The following is a 17,409-nucleotide window of genomic DNA, read 5'->3' as shown; positions in this document are numbered from 1 at the left end:
GTAGATTTTGTCCTGATTCTAAAGCAGCCCAGGAGCTTGGGGATTCAATGTGGGTGGAACAAATATAATTAAAAAAAAAAGTCATTAGAGACTCAGTTGGGTTCAGTGCAGTTTGTTGGTTCTGTGAATGTTAGGTGTAATTACTGACATGAACCTAAGCACATTTGACTGAGAACAGAGCCAAATTAATTGCAATGTTGCTGTATAACAGCTGTTATTCATTTGACACTTTTCTGTAATAAGAATTAGAATATTAAAATATGGAACAAAGCATGTTTTTAATAAATGATTAGGCCACCAACAATGTTTTTTGGTAATTTCTTATATAGTCAGTTTTATTGTTTTCACTTACCTGCTCTAATATTTTCATAGATTTCTGCCTAGTAAAGTTGCATAAATCATATATAGCAACAAGCATATATTGTAGAGAAAAGCAAAATTTGTAACTGCCAGTGTTACTCATCTTCTACATAGGAATTGATGAAATCTTGTTAAATGTTCGGCACACTGAAGACAGCTCTTAACAGTTTTTGCAAATCTGAGTTTCTGCATTTAGAATGTAAGAACTCTTAATGAGATCTAAAGTATATTACCTATCTTGTTTCACATATTTATTTTTGTCTCTCATTTAAAAGAATATTTTTAGTAGATGTAGAAATTTGTTTTACTGCTAAGGCAGATAGAATGAGAATTTAGCACTTATTTCCTGTGAACTGAAGCCAGAAATGTAATTATTTTAGTATGGGGTCAGAAAAAAAAAATTACTAGTGATAAGTGGCTCAAATAGGCTACAGGAAAAAATAACTAGAATCTTTAATTAATCTAGAGTGTATTCTGGAAATAGTACAGATAAAGCACATGCTCCAATGCTAGTGTATACTGATCACTGATGCTCTGAATAATGGCCCAGAGACAATAACGAAATCCTAATGATTTACCAGTAAATGTATATTGTGTGCTGGCTACATGTCCAAAATTATATTTAAGTGCCACATGCTGCTGCACATTTCCACCTGTGTAACATGTAAGGCCAAAATTTTTTTGGCGGGGGAGGTGGCTGGGAGAGTGCGAGGAGAGTTGTATAAAGAGTTGAGAAAGATTTCAGATGATAAAGACTGATGCATAAATAGCTTTCTATATAATTATAAAGTTAGATTAATCAAAACTCTACTTCTCTTAGGCTAGTCAATCAAGATCTTATTGTAATGATTATTGCCATTGATAATTTTCCTTGATATGTTCACTAAATAATTATTATTAAAGGGATAACATTTAACACTTACTACATGCTAACCATGTGCCAGTCAAGTACTAAGAGATTTACATGTATTCTCTCATTTAGTTCTTATGAAAATCTTGTGAGGTAGATGCTGTTGTTTTCTCTGTCCTTGAGGATCAGAGAGGTTAGATGAGTTCTTCAAGGATACACTGTGTAGGGAGCAGGGCCATGATGTGAACCGGTTTTGTCTGGCTCCAAAGGCAAGAGGGGTAAACTCACTTCAATCACAGGCTAAACCAATGACAGAGAGATCTGACAGATTACAGCCATCGGGGATCAGCAGATTCAACCAGCAAGGTGTGATTTATCATTTGATGATTGCTACAATGGGAACTCCTCCTCTTTGCATCTCAGTATCTTTTATCCCAATGCTTGAACTTAGAAATTCAACAAATGTTGACTGAATGGCAGCAGCATGACATATTGCCTTAACATGGACCTAAAGATATTTCATTAAAATAACAAAGTCACGAATTCATACTAAACACCTTAATGTGTGAGAAGCTCCAAAGACCTGGGTAAATCTTTACTGTACTGAATAATTTTATTTGGGGAAACAAAACCCAAATTTTCACTGAAAAATCAAATCTAGAGAACAAAGAGAAAAAAATTCTGATTTTTATATAAACATAGATTTCTTGAAATCTTTGCTAAGGTAGGAAACTAGGTAACTTAAAGTAAACATAGTATCAGCCAGATACACTTTTTCTCTTCACAGGTAAGGCTTTGCTAGGCCAAAGACTGTTTTCTAGGTCCACCAAGCATATAAACTTGTTTTACTTCGTATTAGCATCTATGAGCTGTTTATTAGCAGTTGTAAAAATATGCCGGAACGATAGTACCGATATTGCCTCATTATATTATTGGAGGTGATTTACTACTACTTGAATCAATTCCATTATTTGTGAGTTTTCTAATCTATAATTTTGGTGACTATAATTTAATGTCTGGGGTATGACAGTAAGAAACATAAATTGACCTATTCAGATCAAAATAATATAATGTGAAATGAGTTTATTCACTTATGTAATTATTTTACAACTAGGAAAACAGATAAAAACAAAATTGCTATCAACCACAGAGTTTTTTTTTTTTTTTTTTTTTTTTTTTTTTTATACTTTAGGGTTTTAGGGTACATGTGCACAATGTGCAGGTTTCTTACATATGTATCCATGTGCCATGTTGATTTCCTGCACCCATTAACTCGTCATTTAGCATTAGGTGTATCTCCTAATGCTGTCCCTCCCCCTCCCCCCACCCCACAACAGTCCCCGGAGTGTGATGTTCCCCTTCCTGTGTCCATGAGTTCTCATTGTTCAATTCCCACCTATGAGTGAGAACATGCGGTGTTTGGTTTTTTGTCCTTGCGATAGTTTACTGAGAGTGATGTTTTCCAGTTTCATCCATGTCCCTACAAAGGACACGAACTCATCATTTTTTATGGCTGCATAGTATTCCATGGTGTATATGTGCCACATTTTCTTAATCCAGTCTATCGTTGTTGGACATTTGGGTTGGTTCCAACTCTTTGCTATTGTGAATAGTGCCGCAATAAACATACGTGTGCATGTGTCTTTATAGCAGCATGATTTATAGTCCTTTGGGTATATACCCAGTAATGGGATGGCTGGGACAAATGGTATTTCTAGTTCGAGATCCCTGAGGAATCGCCACACTGACTTCCACAATGGTTGAACTAGTTTACAGTCCCACCAACAGTGTAAAAGTGTTCCTATTTCTCCACATCCTCTCCAGCACCTGTTGTTTCCTGATTTTTTAATGATGGCCATTCTAACTGGTGTGAGATGGTATCTCACTGAACCACAGAGTTTAAATGTTTAGGTTTATTTGGCAAAAACTGCTGATCAACTCTCTGAAGACTGATTTTTCATCAAATCTAAGGTACCTCATTCTTTATCATGACACTAGAAGTAAACAGGCAATTCTGATTTCCATATAATCTTATATAAGGAGGAGTAAAACTCTTCCTGATTAAATTAAGATTTGCATAAGAATCATGCTTATAGTTTGCAATTTCAAAATACCCATTTTTAACATACTTTTTCCTATTGCTTCCTCTAAGATTTTGCAGTTAATTTGCTGACTTCCATAAACATGAAAAGAAAGAGATTTATTTATAAATATTTGGTAAGCTTTTTCTCTCTACCTACAGAATAAATTAATCTTTTTTTTTAGTGGTCCCTAACATAATTATCATCTATACCAATATAGCCAAACATTGGAGAACATAGATTAGACCAAGTACTTTACATAGTTTGCATACTGTTGCACGCATTTTAGAGTACATTTGTTGACTTAGCATATTTTTGTTGCATTTCAATTAGCTTTCTCAATTTTACATTTAAATAAGTGGTATATTACTGTGCATGCTCTAATTATAATTATTTGGAAAATGGTGCAATAAACATTGATTGGATGGATCAAATAGTCTAATGTGCCAAAATATATCAATATATAATTATCTACTAGTAAAACTGTGCTGTTCTTTTAAAAAGATGTCTCTTGCTCATCAGTCAATCTGTTGCTTGCAACTTCCAACTGCCTTTTAAAATCTCCTTTATGAAATTTTTCCCTTCCTGTTACCATCTTCTCAAACTGCTGCAGGTTTAAACTCCTTTGAAGAGAGAATCAGGTATGAGCTCACTCCCTTTTCATCACCTTTCACTGTTCTTTTCCAGCTACATCCTCCTTGTAGTCTCCTCTCCTTTCTTGTGCTTCTGGCTTACTTCTTGAAAATCCCTAAGTGAATTCCCATAATGACCTTAGCTCTCCTACCTCATCATGCCACAACTCCCCTGCCTGACTTGGAAGGCTCCTTCACAGCCCGGCTCCATCCTACCTTTCCAACAGTTTTCCAAATCAAACCCTTCACTAAAATGACACCAACAGAAAATACTGACTGAACATTTAACTATCAGGGACTGGTAATAGGCCAAATGCCATTAATGTATAATCAATAAATAGACTACAGCATAAATAACACTAGTCTCTGGTTTTACAGAAGAAAAAAATTGAGGCACAGAAAGATGAAACACCTTGTCAGAGATTATATGGCTGGTAAACTGTAGTGTTGGGACTTGAACTTGGGACCCATTCTCTTAATCGTTTTGATGTATTTTCCTGTGGGCTATTACACATATCCTACATAAAGCATGCTGCCTTATGTGCTGACGTGCACTACTGCTGATGTTATTCCCTTTTACTTGGATAGTTTCACCTCTGCTCAGCCAAATGTTACCCATCCTTCAGACTCTAGCTTGACTGGTATGTTCAGAGGCTGTATTTAGCCTTCTCCATGAAACTTTATGTAATTTTACCAGACCTCATTGATTTCCCTTTTTAGATAGAGCTAAAGAGCAAATAATCTCTATTATGTATCAGCACACAGTTTAATGCTTGCTAGGTCACCTTTATTTTATTTCTCTGACAAAAATGAAAACTTCTTAAGGGTGGAGACTATTTCTTGAGCTTTTACCAGATTCTTCAGGAAGCATAAAAATGACTCTTTCATCGTATCAGCAGCAGCAAGTATATTCTAGGTCCTGTGTTTTGTACTATACTTAATTATCTCACTTAATCTTCACTAAAACTACAGGAGGTGAATGTCATTATCCTATATTACAGATGAGGTAACTGAGGCATGAAGAGAAAAGGCAACAGAACTAGGTCATAAAGCTAGGTAGCAGAGCTAAGACTGATCTTCACTTCTGAACACACAGAATTTAAATTTTTAGTAATACCACTTAATGTTTATAAAATGCCTGTCTCTTTAATATTTAATCATATCTATTTTCTTCTTTACAATTAAAAAAACTGTTTCTTATCATGGCCTTTGCCTTCTGATCTCCAATTCTCTCAAAATATAGCCTTGGTACATGGTATTTTTTTACGGATTTAACTTGAAAGATATAATCCTCTGGCTGCTTGGTTTTCATGATATCGTTACTTAATTCTGAGCTCAGTTGATCACATCTAGATTACAGAAATAATCTTTTGTGTTTGCTTTATCCTATTATTTTTCTGAATAATTAAATCCTCAAATATTTCTCCTTGATGAATGTATATAATTTTGCATGCCACATAAATATACCTTACTTGTCCTAAGTTACATCTACTAAGCAATAGATGTGTAAAAAAAAAAAAAAGTCGGGGGAAAAGTGTTTGTCCTTTGCTACACTGATAGGAAATAGAAGCTCTATGGAAAGTGTACACTTTTTTAAAAAGTTATTTGTAATTTCCAATGTGACTTACTTTACCCAAGGGACTCTCTACTTTTGTTATAGGTAAGATTCTATGGTTCCAATGGTATGTATGTCTGGTCCCATGCATGAAATACCTCTATGTACTATATATTACATACCTCGCAATGGCAATGAAATGTTCTATATCATCTCTCTTTCAGTGGAAGAGATTTCATTTTCATAATTAAAACTACACACTTGAAATGGAAGGATCTGTTTTTGAAACATATTTATAAGTACCAAGGCACATATAGTCCAAGTATAAAGTAACATTACAATAAATAATAATAATATTTGTAACACATGGGCCATGAGTCAAGAAGGTAACAGTAGTTTACTATTTGATTGATATGTAAATAGAGCTACGGTACTAACACATAAAAAATAAATCCAATTTTTAAAAATTTACTTTTCATGCTCAAATCACTCAGCTGAGCATATGCATAAAAACTTATTTGGATATTTATCTTACGGTCTCAATGACATTTGAAGAGGTAATTAACTAAATATTAGCAAATGAAAATACATACAGACTATGAAACCATCCCTATAAAAATTTAAAAATTAATCAGGGAAGAAAGGAGAGAAAGAAATAAAAATAGGCCAAGGCCGGGCGTGGTGGCTCATGCCTGTAATCCCAGCTACTTGGGAGGCTGAGGCAGGAGAATCACTTGAACCCAGGAGGCAGAGGTTGTAGTGAGCTGAGATTGCATCACTGCACTCCAGCCTTGATAACAGAGCAAGACTTCATCTCAAAAAAAAAAAAAAAAAAAAAAAAAAAAAGAAGAGAAAATAGGCCAGGCACAGTAGCTCACACCTATAATCCCAGTACTTTGGGAGGCCAAGGCAGATTGCTTGATCTCAGGAGTTCAAGACCAGCATGGGCAACATGGCAAAACCCCACATCTACAAAAAATACAAAAATTTTTTTTTGTATGGGCATGGTGGTGTGTGCCTATAGTCCCAGTTACTGGGGAGGCTGAGGTGGGAGGATTGCTTGAGCCTGGGAGGCGGAGACTGCAGTGAGACGAGACTGCACCACTGCACTCTAGTCTTGGCAACAGAGTGAGACCCTGTCTCAAAAAAAAAAAACAAAACAAAAAAAAAAACAGAAAGAAGGGAAAAAGATAAACCAAGCTTGTAGCACATTCAGTGATTCAGAGTTAATCATTAAGTCAACTTGCTCTCTGACCTGCTTGACCTGCTTCCTCATAGTTGTTCAGTACTTATTGCTTCAGAATCACACAGACCCTGTTACAAGATTATAGTTCCCCTTAACTGCTGTGTAGATAACACCTTGAACATTATAAAACATTAAGTTTTCCATTGGAGCTATTCTTTCAGTGCTGCATACCAATGAAACTACTGATATCAGCTGGTCTGAAGGATCCCACGAGATGCTGACTCACCAAAGAATGCAGTTTCCACATCCTGATGATTTCATCCCCCTTGCCCTGGTCAATCAATGACTCCAATTTTCCAGCCCCCTGCTCTCCGAGATCCACTTAAACATCCCAGCCCAGAACTCCTTGAGGAGATGGATTTGAGGGTCTCCTCCCATCTCTTTGCTTGGTGCCCTGCAATCATTAATGTCTTTCTCTGCTGCATCCCAGTTGTCTCAGGGTATTGGTCTGTTACTGTGCAGCAGGCATACCAACTTGTTGGTCCTATAACAACTAGACACAATCAAAATAAGCCCTTCTTTCTTTGTCTGTTATAGACACATTTTTAGGAGAACAGTGAAAGGTTAATAAATACTTGGAGGAGGGTAGGAATTGCTGTAGTGTGGGAGAAAGATTACATTCTCAGAACAAAACTGGATAGGCTCCATTTTTTTTTTTTTTTTTTTTTTTTTTTTGAGATGGAGTCTCACTCTGTAGCCTAGCCTGGAGTGCAGCGGTGCGATCTTGGCTCACTGCAACTTCTGCCCCCCGGGGTTCAAGCAATTCTCTGCCTCAGCCTCCCGAGTAGCTGGAATTACAGGTACCTGCCACCACGCCCAGCTAATTTTTGTATTTTTAGTAGAGATGGGGTTTCACCATCTTGGCCAGGCTGGTCTTGAACTCCTGACCTCATGATCCACCCACCTGGGCCACCCAAAGTGCTGGGATTACAGGTGTGAGCCTTTGCACTCGGCCGATAGGCTCCATTTTTAACCACTTACTCTTTTCGTTGTTCACTCCAGCAATGCTGGAGTGTGGTGGGGGACTCCTGGAGGCCCCACAAGATCATTTCAGGGATTTGCAAGGTGAAAACTATTTTCATAATAATACCGACACTTTTTTGCCTTTCTATTTCTCATTCTTTCCTGAGTGTATCATGAAGTTTTCCAGAAGTTACATGAAGAATGATACTGAATCAGATTGAATAGAAAAGTAGGTATGAGAATCAAGCTGTCTTATTAAGCCAGACTGTGAAGAGATTTATGACGCTATTCTTTTTCTCTTCTAATTCTTTTTTTGTTTTGGAAAATATAGGTAGTTTTCATTTAAAAGGTTATTTATTTTAACATGAAAAGGTTTACTATTGTTATTTTAATTGAATCAATCAATCGATAATTTTAAAATTATCTCAGTTTTAACTCTAAGATGACAAATGTCAATATAAACAACTTACATAAACAAAAGGCATTTGGGGTCCTCAATGATTTTTAGTGTAAATGGGTTCTGAGATCAAATAGTTTCAGAACCTCTGATTTATACTTTACCATGGTCATCCCATTCAAACACACATGCTATAAGTTGAACTATGTAATTAAGAGGTGATTGTTCTAAAATATTTATTTTAGGAAAAAAAACAGTAACTAAGAGCAGCTGGGCATGTTAGCACACACCTATATTCGCAGCTACACGGGAGGCTGAGGGAGGAGGATTGCTTCTGCCTAGGAGTTTGAGGCTGCAGTGAGCTATGATCACATCTCTGTATTCCAGCCTGGGTGACAGAGTGAGACCCCATCTCTAAAGAAATAAAATAAAGTAGGGTGGGCCTTTAATTCAATGTCATTGGTATTTTTGTAAAATAAACACCATGTAAAAAGACAGATAGACACAGAGGGAGAATGCCATGTGAAGGTTGAAGTTATGCTGTGACAAAGCAGAAAACTACTAAAATCTCTAGGAGAGAGGCCTGGCACAGATCCTACCGTAGACTCTTCAAAAGGAGCATGACCCTGCTGACACCTTGATCTTGGACTTCTAGCCTCCAGAATTGTCAGACAACATATATCTGTTGTTCTAAGCTGCCTAGCTTGTGGCATTTTCTTATGGCAGCCCTGGCAAACTAGTACACTGTAACTTTAATGTTCAAATAAAAACCAATGATCCCCAAGCCGATATGGTTAGTTTAGACTTCTTTCCTGAGTTTCACAATCACATATACAATGGCTTCTTAGACATTTTCCATCTTTACAAGGTGGAACTAAACATGTTTAAAATAATATCAGTCATTGTAACTCTCCTGAGAAAATCTGCTCTATTTCTGAGTTTGCTTTCTCTGTGAAGCATACCATCTTCTTTAACACTTGTCTCCTTTGATTTACACATCCAATCAATCATCAGCACCTGTCAATTCTATCCTTTAACACCCTCTCATGATGGTTAATTTTATATGTCAACTTGGCTGGGCCACAATGTCCAGATATTTGGTCAAACATTATTTTGGTAGTTTCTGTGAGGGTGTTTTTGGATGAGATCAACATTTAAATCAGTGAACTTTGGGTAAAGCGGTTTGTACCTCGTGATGTGAGTGGGCCTCATCCAATCAGTTGAGGGCCTGACTAGAACAAAAACACTGACATCCCCCAAGCAAGAGAGAATTCTGCAGCAGATAGTTTTCAGACTTGAACTGTAACATTGGCTTTCCTCTGGGTCTCTAGCCTGTCCTCCTGCCTTGCAGATTTTAAACTTGCCAGCTTCTATAATCACTTGAGCCAATTCCATAAAAAAAATCTGTGTGTATGTATGCGTTTGTGTACACACACATCTTACCAGTTTTGTTTCTCAAAAGAACTCTGACTAATATACCTCTTGTTGCTTTTTAAATCTCACTGTCACTGTATTAGTTCAGGCCACCATCATCTCTTGTCAGGACTATGACACTATCCTCATAACCTCTATTTTCTTACGGCTTTCCCCTTCCAATACATTCCTTCTGCTTCTGTCAAAATGACCTTTCTGGCTGGGAGGTTGCAGTGAGCTGAGATAATGGCACTGCACTCCAGCATGGGTGACAGAGTGAGACCGTCTCAAACAAAAACAAAACAAAAACAACAACAACAACAAAAAAACAAAAACAAAATGATCTAAGAATCCTGACTATGTACATCAGTTTCCAGTTTATAAACATTCATGGGCTTCCCATCGCTTTCAGCGTAAGACCCATGGCATAGCAGAAAAGAAAGAAAGATACCATTAGGAGAAATAGACGATGGGTTGATGGGTGCAGCAAACTACCATGGCATGTGTATGCCTATGTAACAAAACTGCACGTTCTACAAGTGTACTCCAGAACTTAAAGTATAATTAAAAAAAAAAAAAAAAAAAAAGAAAGAGAGCCCACAATCTGTCCCCTGTCCCCTACTATCTCTTCAGGCCTCTTCTCCAACTACTCCTCCCTGCACATAAAGGAGCTAACTTTCAGAACTTTTTTTTTTTTTTTTTTGGGACAGAGTCTCGCTCTGTCACTCAGGCTGGAGTGCAGTGGTGAGGTCTCGGCTCACTGCAACTTCCGCCTCCTGGGTTCAAGCGATTCTTCTGCCTCAGCCTCCCGAGTAGCTGGGACTACAGGTACGCACGACAACGCCTGGCTAATTTTTGTACTTTTAGTAGAGACGGGGTTTCACCATATTAGCCAGGCTGGTCTCGAACTCCTGACCTCGTGATCCACCCACCTTGTCCTCCCAAAGCGCTGGGATTACAGGTGTGAGCCACCATGCCCAGCCACTTTCAGAACTTTTCTACTGACTTCTTCACCTTTTCAATGATAACTTCCTATAAACACATATTGCCATGCTGTACTCTAGTGCTTACCTCCTAATAGAGTGACCTCGGTCATGACCAGTTTTCCTGATTCTAATTATGAAGTTCGTTTGCTAAATTATGTTGATACTATTCTATTTTAACACAGCTTTTTACATAATATTACCTTTTTTCTTCTGTTAAAATGTTATATTTGTTTCCTGGGTGGAAGATATAAACTATAGTCAATTCCTGAAAATGTTTATACATTTTAAAAGTACGAAGACTAAACTTAACAGTATGGATATTACTTTAGAAGATTAGCCATTAAGAGACATTACTGCAAAATACTTGATAATGATTGTTATAATTAATAATTATACTTAAAAACACATAATAATAATTAACTCTGGTTACACACTGCCTGGGTTCAAATCTTAGTTCTACCTCTCACTATCCTTGTGACCTTGGGCAAGTTACTTAACTTCTCTGTGCCTCAGTTTTGTCATTTTAAAATGAGATGGTAGTACTTTCCTAATAGGGTTCTGTGAGGATTAAATTGGTTCCTAAATGTAAAATTCCTAGAATAGTTCTTGGTAAATAGCAAGTGCTATATGTTAGTTGTTGCTGTTATCATTTTCTCCTGACAGTGGCATAGGTAAATGGAAAGATTCTATAGTGAGACGACTTGGATTCTAATCTTGGTGCTAGTACTTCCTATTTGTGTGACCTTGGCCAAGTTCCTTAATTTCTATGAGCCTCAGTTTTCTATCTGTAAAATGAGATGATAATAGTACCTACCTCATAGAGATGTTGTGAGGATTGACTTAAAATATGTAAAAGTGCTGGGTGCAGTGGCTCATGCTTGTAATCCCAGCACTTTGGGAGGCCGAGGTGGGTGGATCACGAGGTCAGGAGTTCAAGACCAGCCTGGCCAACACAGTGAAACCCCGTCTCTACTAAAAATACAAAAATTAGCTGGGCATGGTGGCAGGCACCTGTAATCCCAGCTACTCTGGAGGCTGAGGCAGGAGAATTGCTTGAACCCAGGAGGCAGAGGTTGCAGAGAGCCGAGATCATGCCACTGCACTCCAGCTTGGGTGACAGAGCTAGACTCTGACTCAAAAAAATAAATAAATAAATAAATACGTAAAAGTCTTACAACCATGCTTGGCATATGGTCAATATTATAGAGTGCTTGCAATTTTTACTATTGTTATCTTCAGTAATACATGGTCCATATTAATCATATTACCTTGTATCTTGTTCAGATTTTGATTTGTTTTGTTCTTAAATTCTCTAAACCTCAGGTGACAAAGACTATGCATGCTTTTTTTATTCTTAAATTTTCAGTGTGCAGATACCTGATACCAATCACTTTCTTTTTTTGCCCTCTCTTCTTTAGAAAGTAAACCAATCAAACCAAACAAGTCACCAACAATATACAGTCACTCTTGCTAACCAATAAAACAACTAACTAAATTAATTAATTAATTAATTTATTTTTTGAGATACAGTCTCGCTCTATTGCCTAGGCTGGAGTGCAGTGGCATGATTTTGGATCATTGTAGCCTCCGCCCTCAAGTTTCAAGCAATTCTCTCACCTCAGCCTCCTGGGCAGCTGGGATTACAGGTGCCTGCCACCATGCCTGACTAATTTTTATATTTTTTGTAGAGATGGGGTTTCACCATGTTGGGCAGGCTGGTCTTGAACTCCTGACCTCAAGCGAACCTCCCACCTCGGTCTCCCAAAGTACTGGGATTACAGGCATGAGCCACTGTGCCCGACCTCAAACAACTTACTTTAAACTATATGGACATACCAGCATCTTGTACTTTGGTTTATAGCTGTGCAAGATGCCTTTCCCTATTTTACTCAACTTGTAATACTGCTGTCAATATTTCTTAGGACTTAAAATGTTCAAGCCTCCAAGGAAGACTGTTAACTGTTACTGCACTGCCAACAGACATGTGCCAACAAAATGAAGTTAAAAGCTAAGGCTTATTATCGGGGGACCTGCCCCTATAATCATGTAGGTTCTTTCCTATTTTCCTAAGCGTCGGCTGGCTTGAGAAATAAAACGACAGAGTACAAAAGAGAGAAATTTTAAAGCTGGGCGTCCGGGGGAGACATCACACATTGGTAGGAGCCGTGATGCCCCACAAGCCACAAAAACCAGCAAGTTTTTATTAGGGAGTTTCAAAAGGAGAGGGAGTATACCAATAGGTGTGGGTGACAGACATCAAGTACTTAACAGGGTAATAGAATATCACAAGGCAAGTGAAGGCAGGGCAAGATCACAGGACCACAGGACCGAGGCAAAATTAAAATTGCTAATGAAGTTTTGGGCACCACTGTCATTGATAACATCTTATCAGGAGACAGGTTTTGAGATCAACCGGTCTGACCAAAATTTATTAGGTGGGAATTTCCTCTTCCTAATAAGCCTGGGAGCGCTATGGGAGACTGGAGTCTATCTCACCTCTGCGCATAGGTTCAGAGACCTACCCTTAGGTACGCATTCTCTCTCTCAGGGACATTCCATGCTGAGAAAAGGAATTCAGCGATATTTCTCCCATTTGCTTTTGAAAGAAGAGAAATATGGCTTTGTTCTGCCCGGCTCACCAGCAGTCAGAGTTTAAGGTTATCTCTCTTATTCCCTGAACAATTGCTGTTATCCTGTTCTTTTTTCAGGGTGCCCACATTTCATATTGCTCAAACACACATGCTGTACAATTTTTGTAGTTAACGCAATTATTACAGGGTCCTGGAACGACATACATCCTCCTCAACTGACAGGATTAAGAGATTAAATTAAAGACAGGCATAGGAAATCACAAGGGTATTGATTGGGGAAGTGATAAGTGTCCATGAAATCGTTACAATTTATGTTTAGAGATTGCAGTAAAGACAGGCGTAAGAAATTACAAAAGTATTAATTTGGGAAACTAATAAATGTCCATAAAATCTTCACAATCCACGTTCTTCTGCCATGGCTTCAGCCGGTCCCTCCATTTGGGGTCCCTGACTTCCCGCAACAGCTTGTCTCCCCATACCCGTTTTTCACATTTCATCTCACCCTCTTTTTCCCTCCCCACTGCCTCAGCCAGAATATAATATACTATGGTAAGAAAAGTAGGGAGAAAAACACTATCTCAACAAAATATCATCTTGCATTGGTTATCAAAAATCCTGAATGCTCAATGTAGGGAGATAGGAAACACACATAGCATCATGAGAGAAATTTAGCACAAGTAACTAATACTATTGCGAATTTTCTATGAAAATTTACTTTATAATCCAAAAATAAATAACTGCAATTATTTTGTGCTTTCTGCATTTTTGTAAAAATTGGAAATATTTTCATACCTTTGTTTATATCAATGAGTTGTTTCTTTTTCTTCTGGCGTTCTAACTTTTCTTGTTCAGCTTTCTCTTTTGCAAGTTTTGCCCTCCTGGTCTTCTCTTCCATTTCTCTTCTCTTATTGTTTTCTCTCACTGCTTCCTATACATATAAATAAAGTTAAACGAAAACCTTTCCATTACTTATATAATGGAAGAATTGCACAGTTTTAAATTTTCTCTCACTGCTTCCTATACATATAAACAAAGTTAACCAAAAACCTTTCCATTACTTATATAATGGAGAAATTGCACAGTTCTAAATTTATATGAATATGCAGAGATGGGAAGGTATTACAGCAGCCTGAAGGTGCATACATATACTTTTGAGAGAGACAATTAATTGTAAAATATCTCTTCTTGAAAAAAGATTTAAAAATAACTCAGTCTTTAATTGCCATTATCTAGGGTGCCAGAAAATTAAGGACGTCAATGTTACAAATTTAACAATAAATATACTTTATCTATTGTTAAAATATGAACTAGTTTGACACATGAGAAGACTTAGTAAGGAAATATGACTCAGCAAGTATTTTACCCCCTTTATTGTGTACTTTTCTGTTATCTGCAAAATTGAGATTAATAAAAAAACTACCTTATAGGATTTTTGTGAGGAAAAATGATACAAACATAAAGTGCTTAGAATAGATCCTGATATATCATAATCAAGGAATTTTAGTCTATGATGGTGATGACGGTGGTCCTGGTGCTGGTGATAATGATTACATCTCATCATGCAGGGCGTGAAACAATCACCAGTATTATCACAGAAAAGAAATACCTTCAAATATGACAGCTTTTTACTTGCCAAAATATTTAGAAATGCTGAAACATATTTCAAGCTATTGTCTGTTTTATTTTGGATAGATTATTTGTGGAACATAAGTGAATGAGTACATTCCAGTAGTTGGTATTAGACAAAGCTGAATTAATGTGATCAGCTGGAATATCAACTTCCTTTGAGTTCAGATAAATCACGAATGCAGAGACATATCAACTACAAGTTCCCTCCATCAAGTTGCTCTGTTTCTTTTTTCTATTATGATTGATTAAATATACTTCATAGCATGTACAAGCTATTTGACAAAAACTATTTTGTTCCAAAAACCCTAAAGAAAAAGACTCAATAACAAGAATACGTCTACAAGGCTTTGCCTGGAGGGGTTTATATTGAAATAATTTTTTTCTTTATGTTAAAAGACACAGCAGTTTAAAATAGCCTTAAAAACACTTTCAAAATTCTCCTGACGTGCAAGAATTGATTTCTTCCTATAAAATCTAAATGATTTTACCTTCACTGGTACCTCCCCTTTCTCCTGTCATTGTTTTTGTGCTCTTAGACTCCATAGCAATAGGCTAGGAGCACAAAGATACCTGGCTATTGTAGACGAACTCAAAGACTTAAAAAGACCACTTAAAAATAAACTGGCATACTAGAATCACAATTTTAAAGCAGGGTTTCTCAACCTCAGCACGACTGTCACTTTGGGCTAGATTATTCTTTGGTAGGAGCTGTCCTATGCATTGTGGGATGTTTAGCAGCATCCCTGGCCTCTACCTGCCAGATGCCAGTATGATCCCACTCCAGTTGTGACAACTGGGGTTTCACCATGTTGGTTAGGCTGGTCTCGAACTCCTGACCTCAAGTGATAAGCCCAGCTTGGCCTCCCAAAGTGCTGGGATTACAGGCGTGAGCCACTGCACCCAGCCAAACCACTGAATTATATAAACTACAATGGTAAATTTTATGGTATGTAAATTATCTCAACAAAAATTAATCACATTAATAAATAGATGTCTAAGAAAGACAGGATGGAAGTAAAATTGTAACTCAAAAGGGAAAAAACAACGTGAAAAGGCATCACATATTCAGGCCCTGATACTAATAAGCTATATGATGCTTGGTAAGTAACATGAAAAGAGGCAAGTATCAGAGGAAAGAAAGAAGGCTAATGCTTGCATATATTTTATTAGTGGTCAAATCTCTAATTTGGTAAACAGTCACCAAGATCTGGGTGGACTATTACATTATCAATCTAATGGGTTGTTCACATGCTGAGTGCTCCCATTAGGAATCTGCACTAAAAGTTTATTAAGATGGAGGGAAAAAAACAACTGGTTACTTGCATTTGTATTTCTTCTTTGTTCTGATAATAACAGCTACTCTTTAAGGGAAATCTATTATGTACCAGGAGTTTTAAACATTATCTAGTCTTAAATACATACTTTGTAATCTTTATAGAAAACCTGCAAAGTAGGTATTATTTGTTCCATTTTATACATGAAATTTAGGTTCAGGTAGGCTAAGTGACATACCCAAAGCTACACAGCTTCTTAAGTAACACAACCACCTAGGATTGTTTGGCATTAGCCTCTATGTTCCTTTTCACTATCATGATGCCTTCCAAATAGAGTTGCCAGATAAAATACAGGGTTCTCAGTTAAATTTACATTTCAGATAAACTGTGAATACTTTTGTTAGTAGAAGTATGTCTCATATAATATTTGGAACATACTTAAATAGAAAAAAAATCACGTAATATTTAGGATATATTGATACTAAAAAATTATTCATTATCTGAAATTCAGCTTCAACTGGGAATCCTATATTTTCATTTCATAAACCTGGCAGTCTGATTCCCAAGACTGTTGATTTTTTATAAGCATCCTTTGATCGACTAAGATCATCTAATAAAGACAGTAGAAATGATTACAAAAAGAAATGCCCAAATCAAAACCACATTTTGAAAATAGAAATGTTGATACAGATTATTGATAGGCATTATATTGTACATGAACTTGAATCTGTAGCATTCTCCATGTATTTATTATTTCTGGAAAATACGCTAAAACTAAAAAAAAGTTCATATAAAAATCAAACTGATACAATTTGCGATAGAAGAAAATAAGGCAAGAGATTAAATTTTTATATGAGAGGGAAGCTTGCAGCAGGCACCGCTAAAACATGAATGTAGATCTACTAAAGGATAAAACAGAACAAGTAATAGGTCTATCAGTTTATATTTGAAATGTTTCAGGAATAGATTTAACTACAAAACAATCACAATTTGTAATGGCACGTGTAATCTTTAAGAGGCCAAAACAGAATTAAAAAAATCATTTCTGTGGTTTGGCATTATTGACAGTAAATGAAAACATCTACAAAGGCATATATTTTTCAAGCAACACAGACTAGAATAAGATTCAGGTCACTAGTGCTGTTTTCATGAAAAGGCCCTATGCTGAAAAGAATAACATATTCCTCTTGGTGTTTTTACTTAGCTCTGGCTTTAGGAAATTACGGATAGAAAATACATGCTTAATTCTCTTTCCTTAGGAAATAATTTTAAAAGAGAAAGGGAAATCTTAAAGATACTTTCATATCAATAATCTTTAGTTTTTAAGACATTGTTTAACCCTTCTAAAAATGTAAAAGCTGGTGAGGAAAAAAATTATTTTGAGGGATGAGATGTATTCTCATCATCCTAATTCTTACAAAATAAAAATCAA

General features: G+C 36.7%; 1 protein-coding gene across 1 annotated transcript in view; it reads right to left on the bottom strand.

Moving 5' to 3' along the window:
* The window catches only part of DIAPH2 (diaphanous related formin 2), a 938,691-nt gene that overhangs the window by 205,099 nt on the left and 716,183 nt on the right, over window positions 1–17,409 (bottom strand). The window contains exon 25 of the mRNA XM_003274986.3: window positions 13,867–14,002. Within this exon, the coding sequence (XP_003275034.2) occupies window positions 13,867–14,002 (136 nt within the window). The remainder of the gene's footprint in view (window positions 1–13,866; window positions 14,003–17,409) is intronic.

This window comes from Nomascus leucogenys, chromosome X, assembly GCF_006542625.1.
Source record: "Nomascus leucogenys isolate Asia chromosome X, Asia_NLE_v1, whole genome shotgun sequence".
Taxonomy (NCBI): domain Eukaryota; kingdom Metazoa; phylum Chordata; class Mammalia; order Primates; family Hylobatidae; genus Nomascus; species Nomascus leucogenys.
Note: the sequence above shows the minus strand (reverse complement) of the source record. Positions and strands in the feature narration are given on the sequence as shown.